Source organism: Opisthorchis viverrini (assembly GCF_000715545.1).
Source record: "Opisthorchis viverrini unplaced genomic scaffold opera_v5_3, whole genome shotgun sequence".
NCBI classification, from domain to species: domain Eukaryota; kingdom Metazoa; phylum Platyhelminthes; class Trematoda; order Opisthorchiida; family Opisthorchiidae; genus Opisthorchis; species Opisthorchis viverrini.
In genome coordinates this window covers 1,097,431-1,111,660 of record NW_008751659.1, presented here as the reverse complement: position 1 = coordinate 1,111,660, position 14,230 = coordinate 1,097,431, and the positions used below count along the sequence as shown (strand labels likewise).

Here is a 14,230-nt window from a genome sequence, read left to right as displayed (position 1 = left end):
CCTCCTGGCGGTCGGCCGGCGTGTCGAACTCCGCTTCAAGGACTTCCTTCGCGGCGGCCCAGTCCGTCTTCCGAGAGCCTCTTCTGGCCGCATCCAGGGCCGCCTTCGCCCGGCCCTTGAGGAGGGTCTTCAGCGCTGCCAACTTATCCTAGTCGGTCTCCAGCCCGGCAGCCTCCGCCACCTCCTCAAAGTCCTCCAGGAAGGTCCGAACATCCCCATCCTCAAAAGGTTGCGGCCACGGGATCTTCATCCTTATCCTGGCGACGGCACCAAATGAAAGGAAGAAGGCCTTCGTTGCTGAGTTGTTTATTCGGAAATGCCAACTGACCGGTTGCAGACCATTGAACAGGGGAGCAAAACTCTAATCTGCATCTTAGTTACAATAACTGGACACAGATCTTCTCCCGAACGAGTCTTCCTGGAGATTCATTGCGTCCAATCATTCGTCGGTCAAATAAAAGCAAATGTTACATAGTGGCCCCGCGAGTTCCGCAACGGAATTCCATTTTTCAATCGACGCAAAGCGAAATTCTACTAACAACACATACTAATCGCGTGCCTCCCGATCAGTAGTATCACCGTTACACCCGTATATTAGCAACAACGCTTGCGTTGCTGATCTTATTCTTAGTCAGTTAAACTGACGAACAGTTGTATTTGGGCGGTGATTTTAGACTCACGAACATATGAAGGAAGACATTTATTATTCGCTTATCTGGATCCACAACTGCACACCAGGTTGCGCACTCATGATGGTGCGAATGACAAGCTGATGGGGCGAGTGTGAAAAAGATGATGGAGTGTCAACGCGGCCCTATCGTCAGATGAGAATTCTTCCAGAGGATAATATCCAAAATTCGCCTGTATATCACTTGCCCCGGCTATCTAAAGGAAAGATGCTTAACATTCTTCGAAGGCGGCACAAGCCTTGGCTGTTACAAAGCCTAACGCTATGCTGTAGGTGTATAACAGTTTTCCTAAGGTTTTTATTTTGTTACGCTTCTCGCCGTGTGAGGCATCCAAGGTAAACCACTTTATCTGCTTTTCTTTGCACTTTGGCTCAGAGAGCGAAAGGTGACCGCTGGCAGCTGGCTGATTAGGACGCTATGCGGACGGACGATAGCTCTTCCCTGGTTCCTAGTAAAATTGTTAGAGATTCTAGTTATCTCGGGGGTAGTCTTCAAAGCAAAGTACAAAAACTCAGTCGTTCAGCTGTAACACCCTTTTGAATAGTTTCCTGTGTGAAAATATACTGCGATATCTCGAATATCTTGCCAACTGAAACAAGAGGCGCCCTGTATGCAGCACATCAAGTTGGAAAACATAAACGAGAGATTCTTTTGCGTCTCCCGTGAAAACCAAATTGATTTGCAAATGATTGTATGTATCCATCTAGTTATGTTTAAAGCCTTAGATTGAAAGGAAGATAAAACAGTGGGGGGGGGGGGGGACCCGGTGCTGGTCCATCGCAAACATTTTGAGGTGTCTACACCTCAGACAATCTGGAAGAAAACTGAAAGCATGAACCAACTAACATCCATCATTCGCCATCTCTTGCAATGCCTCCGACCAAGCGCAGAAGGGATCAGGTTCTCTAATTACACCGTTACGAATTCTTGACGCCATCCATCTTCAGCAACGCCTCTGAGGTGGTAAAAAACATCAAGAAGTCTCATCGCCCGTCCGCAGAGGTTACGTACTTTTCGGTCCATAAGTTTGCGCTTTAACTAGTGAACCATCTCGAGCCCGAAAACCGATATTGGTAGGTACGTCTCAGGAACGATTACTAAGCTTTGACAATACGAATGTGAAGAAGCGAGCGGCACAGATTCTTCCATTGCCCGACGATGCGACGAGTCGATCTAGTCACAGCTCTATTGTTAACCCTAAAGGACGACCAAATTTCCAATAGTACTTTTGTAGGAATCCTTCCTGCGTGATGAACGTAACGTAGTCATTCTGCTTAGGGGCACTGTTTAGAATAATGTTCTCCGCATTGCCTGTGCTACACTAAGTTGCTAAGTCGACACAATGCAGTGCATCAGCTACAAGCAGTGTGACAAGCTACGGTCCTTACAAGGGCCGTACATTTTTCGCATACTGAAATAGCTTGTATCCAGTGGGCAGCTTTTCACTCGCTTCACTGGGTGTAGCAGTTTGGCGTGTGGCAGTGATCTGTTTGAGGATGCAGCGGCCTTACTGGTTTTTGGGCTCACTGCCGAAGCTTCGCTGTCTCAATAGAATTCAGTTTATGTATCGTTACAATTTCGATTTTTCCTCCTGTTTGAGCCTTTTTGGGCGGGATTTAATTTCGGCACAATCCACCACATCTTTAAATCCATGGAATGATGCCCCCGATGATGCTGGCGATCTAGGTTTGTCGATATTCTGGACAATTTAGAGCTGTTCGCCTAGCGAATATTCAATTGGTGCAGTCTGTTTTGGTGCTAATCTTTCGTTCGGCCGCGGGACGCTTGAGAAGATTGGTGAGAACTTTTGCCATAATATCATTGGGATTTACATTCCAGTAATCTCAGTGTTCGATCTCCCAAATCACCGTGCAATGGTGTCTGAATTGATAAGTACCACTAATGTGGACACCTTCCCTTATCCCATTTGGCTTAGGTAGGATTGATAAGTGATATGTTGTATGCGCACCGTGGAGGTATCGTAGGACAGTGATTCCCCGAAAGTATATGTCCACGAAAATGTCTGTGGATGGCAAACAAAGAAACCTCCTCAGCCGAAACACAGTAAGCAAGGCTGCACTTAGAGAATGCTTGCTAATAAATCAACCGAAGTGGTAGGCACTGTATAATACAATGGTCCTCATTTTAAGGAACACAGTCCCCGTTCTGCCATGGCGTACATAAATCAGCCGGTGCTATTGGTTTAGTGTGCGTGGCTGGTGATAGTATACACAGAATGTTGTGTCCGGCCGTGTGTGATTGGGTAAATGTGAGTCCTGCGTAGATCTAGGTACTTTGTGGCAGAACCATCAATGGGTGATAACTATCCTGGCTTGGTCGCCAATCGGTTGACATGCTATTTGGGCTTCCCGACTGGTTGCATTTTTGGGCTTCGATATGAGTTCTCAGTTAGGACGTAAGAAGTTAGCGATTTCTGATGACGCAGCTGGATGACTTCTCTCAGCATGGGTAGTACATGTCCTAACCAGACCGAAATGCTTTGGGGATGCCGATTGTTACACACTGACTGGCCACGTCCCTGATCCGTTAATTAGTGTAGGTCGCGCTGCCGCAGTGTAAACTTTGCCCCTCACTTTCTTTTGCGATTAAGTCGGTTGATCAGAGGGCAATTGGTCATTGGATTTTGTGGATGCTGGCTGATCGTGGAAGAAAAGGTAGTTAAGCAGAACTGTGTCCCGAAAATTGGGTCACAGTGTGATTTTTTTTGCCCATTCGTAACCGAGCCTTCCGTACCAAACCGAGCAAAAATTAGAGGACTGACTAACCGTCTCGGTTTCGGAACATTCAGACTTGGTCGCTAAAAATCTGACCAGTGTGGCAGCCACTGCTTCCTTGCGGTTAGGCTTTTGAGCCAGTTGGGCATTCTGATTGCTATTTTGGTCTGGAAGCCCTGAATGTCAAAATATATATAGCCTTGTTGGTGGTTGGTGCCCCCCACACATCTGAGCCAACCTCAGGCAAACAGATCGGGTGGTCATCAGCTATGGGCTGCACGGATCCGTTGCTGATCACCCTTCCATCTGTAACACGTATTTAGATTGGTCATGTGCTTATCCGTTGCTGAATTTTTGTACTTTTTACATGCACACAGTACTCACGCACCCCGCTTGGTCACTAAGAAGTTTTCGAACCACAATGTCAAGCAAGTCTTTCTGCAGCCCCTTTCGTTCATTTGATTTAGATTATTACTGTATAGGGCTATACAACTTTGCGAGATGCTGAGTGCTCTGTCCGTGCTACGGTGCATTGGGTCTCAAAAAATTTCAACCGTACTGAAGGCTCCACACATATTTCATCTTGTCGAGGATACAGTACGGGTCAATGAATCTTGTTATTAGTGAATCCAAAATAGGAATTGAAGGAATAGAAGTGAGGAACTCTGGTACTGCATGAAGGCGTTCAGCTGATTTGTGCAACAGCATCACTCAGGTGAGCGAAGTGGTGTGCTACAAGGACGGTTCGATCATCTACAGAAGAGAATGACTGAATCGTGTTTCCTATTTCGATCGACAGTTCGGCTGACCACCTGATGTTCTGTCTACCAGCTTGTACTCCGTTATATTGTTACTCTTTGCCTAGCTTGGTTTGCAACACCTGAAATCGACACATGAATAGCAATCTGGGTTCTTGTCGAAAAGGAGTTGTGTGAACCGGATCTTCACGTCTCGTGGCGGCGTACGTACTGGTACCCTACAATTTTGATATTCTTTAACTTCGAGGGTGCGTTCGATCAGGGAATGTCGGAAATGAGAGTCTTACATAACTGTGGTCCGCCTTTTAGGATATGATGTCCGTGGTCCCCTCATGCCTAGCTGGGGAAATTTCAAGGAATGTAGCTTAGTTGCTGTCAGTGATGTTCATCCTGGCAGTTTCATTTTTGGAGATGTGGGCACCTCAGAATACGTGAGGTAGACTAAAACTGGGGTATTTCCTTATCCGCAACTTCCTTTTTCATTTTATGGCTTTAAGTGTAATTAAATGAAATTTGTAGTTGTTTGGTAGTGGCTCATTGGTGTTAAGGTTGGTGTTGCTTCCGCTGATGTTGTTGTTGATGATGATACCCCGGTCGTTGCATTAGCCCCGGCGGAAGTTTGCCTGAAATCGTCGTGCGAATGTCAAAGACCTGACACGTTTTCCGATTTGTACCACCTCTGGCATCAAAAGGACATATTTTTTCAGTGGTCCATTGTACTGGTATTTTACACAAGTTAGCATTAAGACCTTTTGTAGCTATCTTTGCGAGCAACCAAACTAACAGAAAAATATCCGCATATTTTTTCCCAGTTCCCGCAGCGGTTTTCGCAATACCACTACTCGATTGGGAGTGCATTTGAATGAACCAGTCATTCCGTAAGTTTATTTTTTAACCTCGTCCACTTTGCACCCTTAGAAACTTGGTTTTCTCTTGCGGTGTTCTTTTCGACCAACGAGCTAGATTGTTAAGGCTTCTACTTCTGTGAACACCTGAGAGCTGATTCGTTTATTGTCATTGGTACAGAATCATGCATTGGGAGTAACATTTGCACTCTTTGACTCTTCACCGCGTGTAGCGGACGTCAACATTTTCATCCAGTCTCTCAGTACTCATTACGTGAGGGTCAGAGCGTGACGTTGATGATCAAACTGTAAAACTTGTTTGAACAACTTGTTAGTGTTTTGTTCTGCGATACTGGTTACCCTCTTTTCAGCAAACCGGTGTGTCTTATTCCTCTAAGTGAAGTTTGTGCTGTATGCGGTGAAGAAAATCATGCGCTCATGAGGATAGATGGGGCCCTTCCTAAGCTAGTAGTGGCCTCAGACATTTACTTCAAATATTTTACGAATGTCATGTGGCTGTGGGTCACACGGTAACCAGGGTGATTTTTGGCTTGTTTCTTGCAGCAATGCAGTAGCTTGACTAAATGTCGATAACCATCTGGATCTTGTTTATGTTAGACTATGTGACTGTGTTACCACTTATAGCTAGCAACTGGTTGCCCTTGACATACGTCGAGGAAGCACTGCCTAATACGCATCTGCTCGATTATCACTTTTTGCAGGATAGTCTGTGCATACCACCTTGTAGTAGCTAACTCCCTCACTAAACCGTCTTTCAGCTGTACAGACTTCGTGAATGCATGACCGTACCTACCTTTCGGATATTGTAAGCTTTCGGTCCTACCCTTTAAATAGAACTGATCGTCCTGCTGGTGTTATTTCAGAAGCGATTTCCTTGACACTTCGTCAGGTTAAATGTCTTGTTTGTTGTTAGTTTCGAATGGATTCAGGTTTTTTGAAAGGCGGGCGTGAATATTCCACTTGGCTATCTCTATATATCACCATATGGATAGAGGACAGTTGCTTATTGTGTACGGTGAACGAGCTTCCAACAGCACAACAAACAAAAGGTGCCAAAGCGTTCCCCATGATAACAGGTAGCAACAATGACCTGGTATAGAATGCTTTTGTTTCATTTCGTTTCCTAATCCATGTACTGCAATTTCGGAATGTGGCTCCCTCCAACTATACCCATTTCCGTACCAATAGTCTTCATGCTTTTTGCACCGAACCGTAGATTGGTGGGTAGGCTTTTTATTCCACTCACCCTGAATCCATCGTGAAAGTCAACATTCTTGGGATCACCGATGTCGAAATCAGGCAACATGATGAGAGTCAGAATCCTTTTTGCTGTTTAGTGGTTGCGGCGTAGTCCGTAATGCCTCATCAAACATCCAAAGATTTCAAAGTGTAAAGAACGTGAGTCCTACACTGGTAGGCAAACATGTGTAGGGGAATGGGGTCACTTGCGGTGTCACGTGATTCTCTGCTTACGGACCACTGTACGACTGGTACAATCATGGATTTGCAAACTACATTGACAGTGTTCCCCAAATGCTCTTGCTATCCGGCGTCTACCTTGATGTTTCGAGCTAAGTGAGCATGAAGCTGGGTTTCGCCCTGGTCGAGGATGCATCGAACATATCTCCATCTTTGAAACTGTTTCTTGAAAGCGCAACTCTTTCAATTGTCCAACGACCCTTTTTCTTTACCTAAAAGCTGATTTCCAGTCTGTTGATCGCCAGAAATTTTGGAAGTGTTTGGCGATCACTGATGTTCCAGATTTGTATCCCTTACGAGGGCTGTGTATGGAAACTTTCGTGGGCGCGTACGAGTATACAGCGAGGTTCTGCTTGGGTTTGCCATATCCACTAGTATAAGACAGGGCTCCTCTCACCTCGTTATTGATGTGCTGTTTTCCCCCGAAACCGTCGGGGTCGAAATGCTCCGGCGACGTTCGCTCACAGATATTGAGTATGCGGACGATATTGCTCTCCCTTCATATCTCTCAAGGATACAAACCATTTTGAATAACCGAACTAATTCTTCCGCACGGTTAGTTATGTGCCTCACGCCTTCAAATTGTAAGTTGCTGCTACAAGACTCGGTGAGATCACCAAAACTTCGTTCTTGCATACAAGCCAATCGAAGTGATGTGCAAATTTGTTTACCTGGGCTGCTGTATAACTTCCAGCGGATCGTCTGGAGACGAGATTGCTCGTATCGGGGAGGCAAAAACAGCTTTTCCCAACCTTCGAAACATGTAGCGCGGACGTGAAGCCAGTTTGCTGTCAGGAGCAGAGTTTACACTGCAGCAGCGCGATCCATACTGATTAATGGATCAGGGACGTGGCTTGTCAATGTGTAACAATCGGCGTCTCCGAAGCATTATTTCGATCTGGTTAGGACATATACTACCCATGCTGAAAGACTGCTTCGTAGAGCGTTCCCCCAGCCCTGTGCTGACTGGAAGCGACCGAGGCGTGGACAGTGTAATACCTGGCAACGAAGTACGAAAACATAAACCAGTGAACTCAGCCGCGTTAATAGCTTCCGCCTATCCGAATGGGGACTCGGGATCAAACTCATCGTGGTTTTTGGCACTGACGTTCATGCCTTATAGTCAGTGCACCCAAGCATCAAAGCTATCACCTTCAGTGCGTAGTTGTCTAATATCCACAAATGAATGATAGTACCATCGTCTCCAGTGCTTGGCTTTGTCTCCCACGCTCCCATTTTCTGATGACCAAAAAGCTATCACTTCAGTGCGTAGTTGTCTAATATCCACAAATGAATGATAGTACCATCGTCTCCAGTGCTTGGCTTTGTCTCCCACGCTCCCATTTTCTGATGACCAAAACTACAGCAACTGGAACCAGCGTACCCTTGCTACGTGGTTTTCATCTGAGAAATTGAGCAGAATTTAACACAGCCTCGGGAGGCATATTTAATAAAAAAACTTGTTAGTCACATGCCGTTTTTCGAATGACCGTGGACGGGATTACCATTTGTTCTGTTTCCTACCGTTTGCGACTAAACACGCAATTTTACGTTGTCCTATAGGCCGTTAGTGTGTTGTAGTCCTGCTTAATTCGGTAAAGTGACCGACCGAGCAAACGCGATTACTATGTGGCAGCGAAACACCAGTTTTTATCGATGTTTTCGTTAACGATTGTCCCGGGTTTATCTGCGGCGGGTGTGTAGCGAATTGCTGCGTAAGTGGTCATCTGGGGCAGCCGTGTTCCGATGAAAGCATTGTTTTATTCTCCATTACATTATTGCTATTACATGGCGACATGGCACGTAACTGACCAGTCACACTGAGTTCTGTGTGTCTTTGTGGCTGGAGCCTACGCAATCCTCTTTGCACATCACCGACTCCGGTGGCGTGCATACTGTCATTTCCTAGCCTTGAATGCTCGGCTTATGTGTATGGTGGGGTTCGCAGGGGACGATGGGTCGATCTTGCCACTAGCGTCTTCGATTTGTGTTTTTCTGTATCGTGTTCTTAATATTAATTCCGAATTCTATTCTTGATTGTTTCCTATGGTGACAGGGGAACTACTCACACTGGGTACCTATCTATCCTTTTCGTTCCATTAGTTAGTAGGACTTTCCTTGCTGTTGTATCGGTTGGGTATTACTGACGTACTACCGGTAACGTTTATTGGGGTTAGGATATTTCCAGGGTTTTTTGTTCTTCAACTTTTGTTCTTTGGGAATTCTTTTGGTATTTGCATAGGTATTCCGAGAGTTTCATTTCGCTTGGTATCAGCCAATTTATACAAGTCTTTCCATAGACAACAGTGTAGCAGTTAAAATCTAAGACAAACTCATCGTGGTTAAGTTGAAAAAAACCTGTCCCCACTCTCCAATTGGAATAGCTCTCCCGTGAGTGTCTGAATAAAACAGCTGACGTTAGCAATCATCTAGATTCCTCAGGCGGATAGACATAAAATGATGAATATACTAGCCGTGAACAGGTTTCACAGTAGTTGTGCTGGAAGTTGTTTGAGCAAAGCATGACGATACAGTACAACCTTCGGCTGAATTGTGACATTTCTGTCCTGAATTTCGGAGCCTTTATAGGGTCATGGACCAGACTATCTCTCCGTTTACTGTACTACAACCTCTACTTTGATGCCTTTTTTCCCCTGGTTCGCACGCGACGAACGTTTCCTGTGAGTACGAGTTTTCTATGTACTACATGGGTCGCTTCCAACTCGGCTTTTCCCTCAGTAAGGTTTTTCGCTCGTCTGGTTCGTTGCGCACGGCTTTTGGTTCTTCGGAAGAGAGAAGCAGTTGTTACCATCCTTTATTCTGAAGAGTAGCAAAGATATGTACGTCTTTTTGAGAGATATTAATAGAAATACAACTCTACTGTGCCAGGAAAACCACTTTCGGTACGACAACTCTTGTTGATCACTACAGCGCAAGTAGTGGTAATACCATGTTGCTCCCAGGTGGATCGCTGTTCACCATAGATGTGTGTGGGCTATCAGCTCCTGATGGATACATGGATGTGGATCGAAACTGTTTGCACAGATATGAACCGCTACCTGGCTGTTTACTTGGCGCCGCTGTCCACTGAAAGCCTATCGCTTTCATGTGTCGTCGGAGTTGCACTTTTAGTTTGAGCTCCTTTGTACGGCAGGACAGGTCGTTCCTAAGCAGCGTACTGTGGTGTTGTTTTTCCGCCCAAGTTTACATCTCCGTACGGCAGAAAAACACAGTCAGTGGAATTCGATGGAGCGAAGTGTTGGGTCGAGCGTTAATACCATGTTTTTTGATCTTCCAAGCAATGGTACACACTAAATTTGGCACATATAAGCCTTGATTAACTCCTCTATTAAGTCGAGTTGGTGGGTTCCTGTCTTCCTTACATTCGTTACAATACTCAGGTCTTCTACCTTCTAGTCACACTTCATGACAGATCGCTAAAACTTGTGAAATGATAGTTTTATCCGCTTGCTTGATCTATCAGAATTCATATAACTCCCCTTTCTTGATATGCTATTTCTCTGCACGCAGTCTGTTGTATCAATTTCCCCCTGCCGACGCCACCAGGTTAGCCACCAATCTGACCCGCAGTATGTGGAACCAAATGTTCCAAAAGAGAATGGATCCATCCAACTGAGAGGTGCGTCGAAGGACCCATGAACTCAATTCACCGAGGACTTGTGTTTAAACCAACCTCGTCGCGTTTCTTGGACGGTCAGGATATCCGGCTGTCGCTCTGTAATACTGATGGTTGTTCGTTCAGCTTCCGTTAGGCGGTACGACGAAGAGCATAAGCATTTTTGGTGAAGCGTGTGATAGACTCCTTCCCTTGAAGTACACGCTTTGTGTGAGCAAGCGCTTGGTTTGAAAGTCATGCTAAGTAGTACACAGCCTGATGGCCTGTCGCCCCCTCATGTGGACATTGGAACTCGATTCTGTGTACATACCAAGGGAAACGTTTTTGCAGTTGATGGAAATGCAAGTTGAACACTGCATTCATACACACATTCTCGGAGCCGGGCTAAATATCTGTCCATCGAGGTCTATGACTCTGCTAGCTCGATGATTTTTTGTAACATAGTGGGCACCAAATATCTCCCGAAGGAAACTAATTGAGTTACTCCACTGGCTTCCCCGTGCTATTATTAAGGATTTCTTTCCGTTGACGGTTTCGGTGCACGCGGCTGGCGATTTGGTACAAGAGCAAAAGGAAAGCTCCCACCAACTGTAGCCTTCGATTTCTCTATCCGAGCAATGGAAATATATAGCTGGGTAATCAAATGGGCTTTTATATGGAATATAATCCTCAATGGGCACCCCGAATTGACTGCCACTCACATTCTGAATATGTTTTGTGTTTGTTTCATCAGTAATGTTGGCCGATGATATTTGTTTTGCTGTGTGGGGCAAAATAATTATTAACCTGCTCTATTGTCACTGTGTTCTGGAGAGTGAGCGACGGTAAGTGTGGACTGAAACTACCGTACTCCCATAGTCTTGTCAGTTTCCACGATGGTTCATCTGTGACAGCCAGTTCGTTACGGTGTTTGATTTGATACTGTCCTCTGTGTACTTTCATTCTTTTAGGTAGGGCAAGGTGAATTCGCAATACATCTCCGGAACTGGGTACTGTTCAGGCAGATACTTATGTCTTCCTCTTGGTTTCTTTTCTGTTCAGGTACACCCTCCCATATCCGGATCATCTTTATTGTCGACATCATCGTGTTTACAACTGGCACAGTAACGGAACTGTAGCCACAAACACGTCTTCATACCGAAATGTTGGACAGTCCTTTGAGTCACCGTTTGTGTTGGAGGAGTCTGGTCTCTCTGAGGTTCATGGTCATTCTTCCTTTCCCTATTCCTCGGGGCCGATGCACCACCACGTTTCACAACGGCTTCCAGTTCACGGCAACACCCACGGCGTTGTAAATTCTAATGGCCGGTTGGGCGCACTTCCCAGTATTGGTGATTCGAGCGACACCGCTGCTTTTCTAGATTCGGTGGAGTCGGCAATGCGAAGAGCAGTCAACCCATCCGTGGATGAGTTAGACATGGAACTACGTGCTTCTCAACACTCCCAAAACCCATCACGCCTTTCCCAGTCTCCTGGGTTGGCTGGGGTCAATCCGTATTACACCGGCCGGGGTAGTTCTGATACAGTCAGGTCAACCGTTGATATACATCACGTTGTGGATACTGAATACGGCCTCACTCCCGAAGTTGACGGTAGTGTGGACGACGAGCCCGTAGTGCAACCAACCAGTAGCGACTACTATTGTATAATGGATTACCATGGTCATCCGCCAAATGGCCACAGCTCCCGACGATCGCTGGACGGTTCGGGCGAGGTGTCTGACAGGAGACTTGATTCGATTTCACTGCGGTCAAGGAATATTAACCATAGAATCCTATTACCTGATGGTGTCCCGTCTACCAACGGGATGAGCTCGTCTTACCAGTCCGCCAGGTCAATGGGCATTCCCTCCACCGGTATTCGACATGCAGGACTCGGTGCGACCTCACCTTCGATTAATCCAGATGCAGCCGCTGCAGCCGCTGGAGGATCCAATGACTCAGTGTCCGCCACATCTATGACCTCCATTCCGCAGCACTCAATGTCTTCCTACATACCTGGACCAGACGAGTTCTACACTATCAATGACTCAGATGACCTTGAGATAAATTGGCCACAGGAAACCGTGGCGGGCGTAAACACTTAGGGCGATGTTTGACAATTACATTATGACTGATGCGCTGTTCGTGCACATTGTCGTTTTAGTTTCCGCGTCACGTTTATCGAGTCAACATCATCGCCCTTAGCTGCAGACGATATCACTTTTGGATATTAACAGTGGATTAACACTGGACCCACTAGTTCCTGGTTATTTCAGCACTGTGATCCCACCTGGCTTCAATTGGCGGATGGTCTGTCATGTTATAATAGTATCAGAGCGTTGTACGCATTTTGGTTACCTATTAGGCCGCCTAGATTATGGTTGCTTCAGAGGAACGCTCATCCTTATCTCATCAAGTGGTGCATTACTGCCACAAACAATTGTATCCCTTTTGGGAGTATTTCCTCAGTAGCTTAATCCGGCCTCAGGGGCCGTTAACGTATGTCTAAATGGGCATGAAACGCATGAATATGGACCGTTTCTTATTCCATTGTACATACACAGTTATCGTTCTGTACGCGGTCGCGTTCCGCAGTGTATAGCTCGGTTCGAGCAACGTCTCCGTTCTGTCGTTCATTCTGCGACACTTCTCTAGATCTTGTACACAAGTCCACGCCACATATTTATACTGTTTAGTTCCCTTTCACTCCCGTCTCACATCCCAAATAACTGTTGTATCCAGTCCTCATTTTGTGTTTGTTTTTTTATTCTTACCTGCTCTTACACAATCTGCCTTTTGTCCTGGATCTCTTTCGCACCCGAACATGTATTCTCATTTCAGTCAGTAGTGTAAATAATAATACGTGTATTTCTCACATACGATAAATGACAGTTTTTTGCTGCCAGTCTCAGCAAAGTAAACACAGAAAAAATCTGAGGAATGATGTATAGGTTGCCGCATTCAGCCGTGAGCCACCGATTTTTCATTACCTTAACATTTGGATTGTCGCAACGATGAGTAGTAGGACCCAAGAGGGCTGGATAACTTTCCCGTCGTCTGTGCACACAGTTGAGTTTTCCAGCTGGAATGCAAATATGACGTTTCAGAATGCAGCAACTTATGGCATAACGAGAGAAATACTATAGCTGCCTGCTGGTGTGTTATCAACAACCAAGCAATTCATTACGGGCTTCGGTCCATAGTGAGTGTAGATAACCACCCGTACCGCGTCTGTGATAAGGCTTACATAGATTCGAACATGGAGCAGCTGAAGGCTCGCCTACATGAGCATGAAACCAGGTTAGTTTATGCCCAGTATTGGGAACGCTGCTATCTAACCAAACATAAGTTTACGGGCACTGATACATACTTGAATTAAAGTGGCAGGAAGCGACATTGCCCAAACACACAATACGATTCAATATTTACATGCAGCAGATATCACCACAGAGGTTCGGGGGTGCAAAATTTCACGCCCATGGCAAACTGGGGGACTTGATGTTTATTTCACAGAGGTATGACCCATATGATCGAGCGGTGTACACATGTCTAGCTCGGTCAGTAAATGTTCAGTTCGGTTCAGACCTGATCACCTTGGATTTAAATGCCTGCAAGTAGCTAATACATCAGTGACATAGCCTTAGCCGGTTTGAAACTGGCCCATTTGTACTGCACTCCAGTTTTCAGGCAAGTGCTTTGGCCCGGGACCCCAGTGATTAGGGCGCGGAAGGTCCGTGGTTCGAATTCAGCGCAGGCATCTCGACCACTGCTCCCTAGGGTTTGGCAATCTGGGTGTATCTCAGCGTTTGAGCTTCTTTTGGGTGACGTGGCAACTAGACACCGTAAGGGTGCAATAACTGAGGGACCCATTCATTCATCCACTTGTATTTTCGTGATTCCGCTGTTTGAAGCATAATCTCAAGATGAAAGAGGACCAGTTTCGGAACAAATGCATTTCGTTTCTTCAGCTACCATTTGTTGTCCTCTGTCTGAGAGAGTGGTCTGGGCCGAACACTTAGTGCTTCAAAACTCGCTACCATTGGGGGAATTAGTAATTGTGCATCCCGGACTGCTGCTGCTACCGA

General features: G+C 45.9%; 1 protein-coding gene across 1 annotated transcript in view; it reads left to right on the top strand.

The window, feature by feature from the left end:
* The window catches only part of T265_00307 (hypothetical protein), a gene marked incomplete at both ends in the record, with an annotated part of 37,195 nt that extends 24,176 nt beyond the window's left edge, over positions 1-13,019 (top strand). Inside the window, one exon of the mRNA XM_009164052.1 lies at positions 11,206-13,019. Within this exon, the coding sequence (XP_009162316.1) occupies positions 11,206-12,250 (1,045 nt within the window). The remainder of the gene's footprint in view (positions 1-11,205) is intronic.
* Between the last annotated feature and the right edge of the window lie 1,211 nt (positions 13,020-14,230).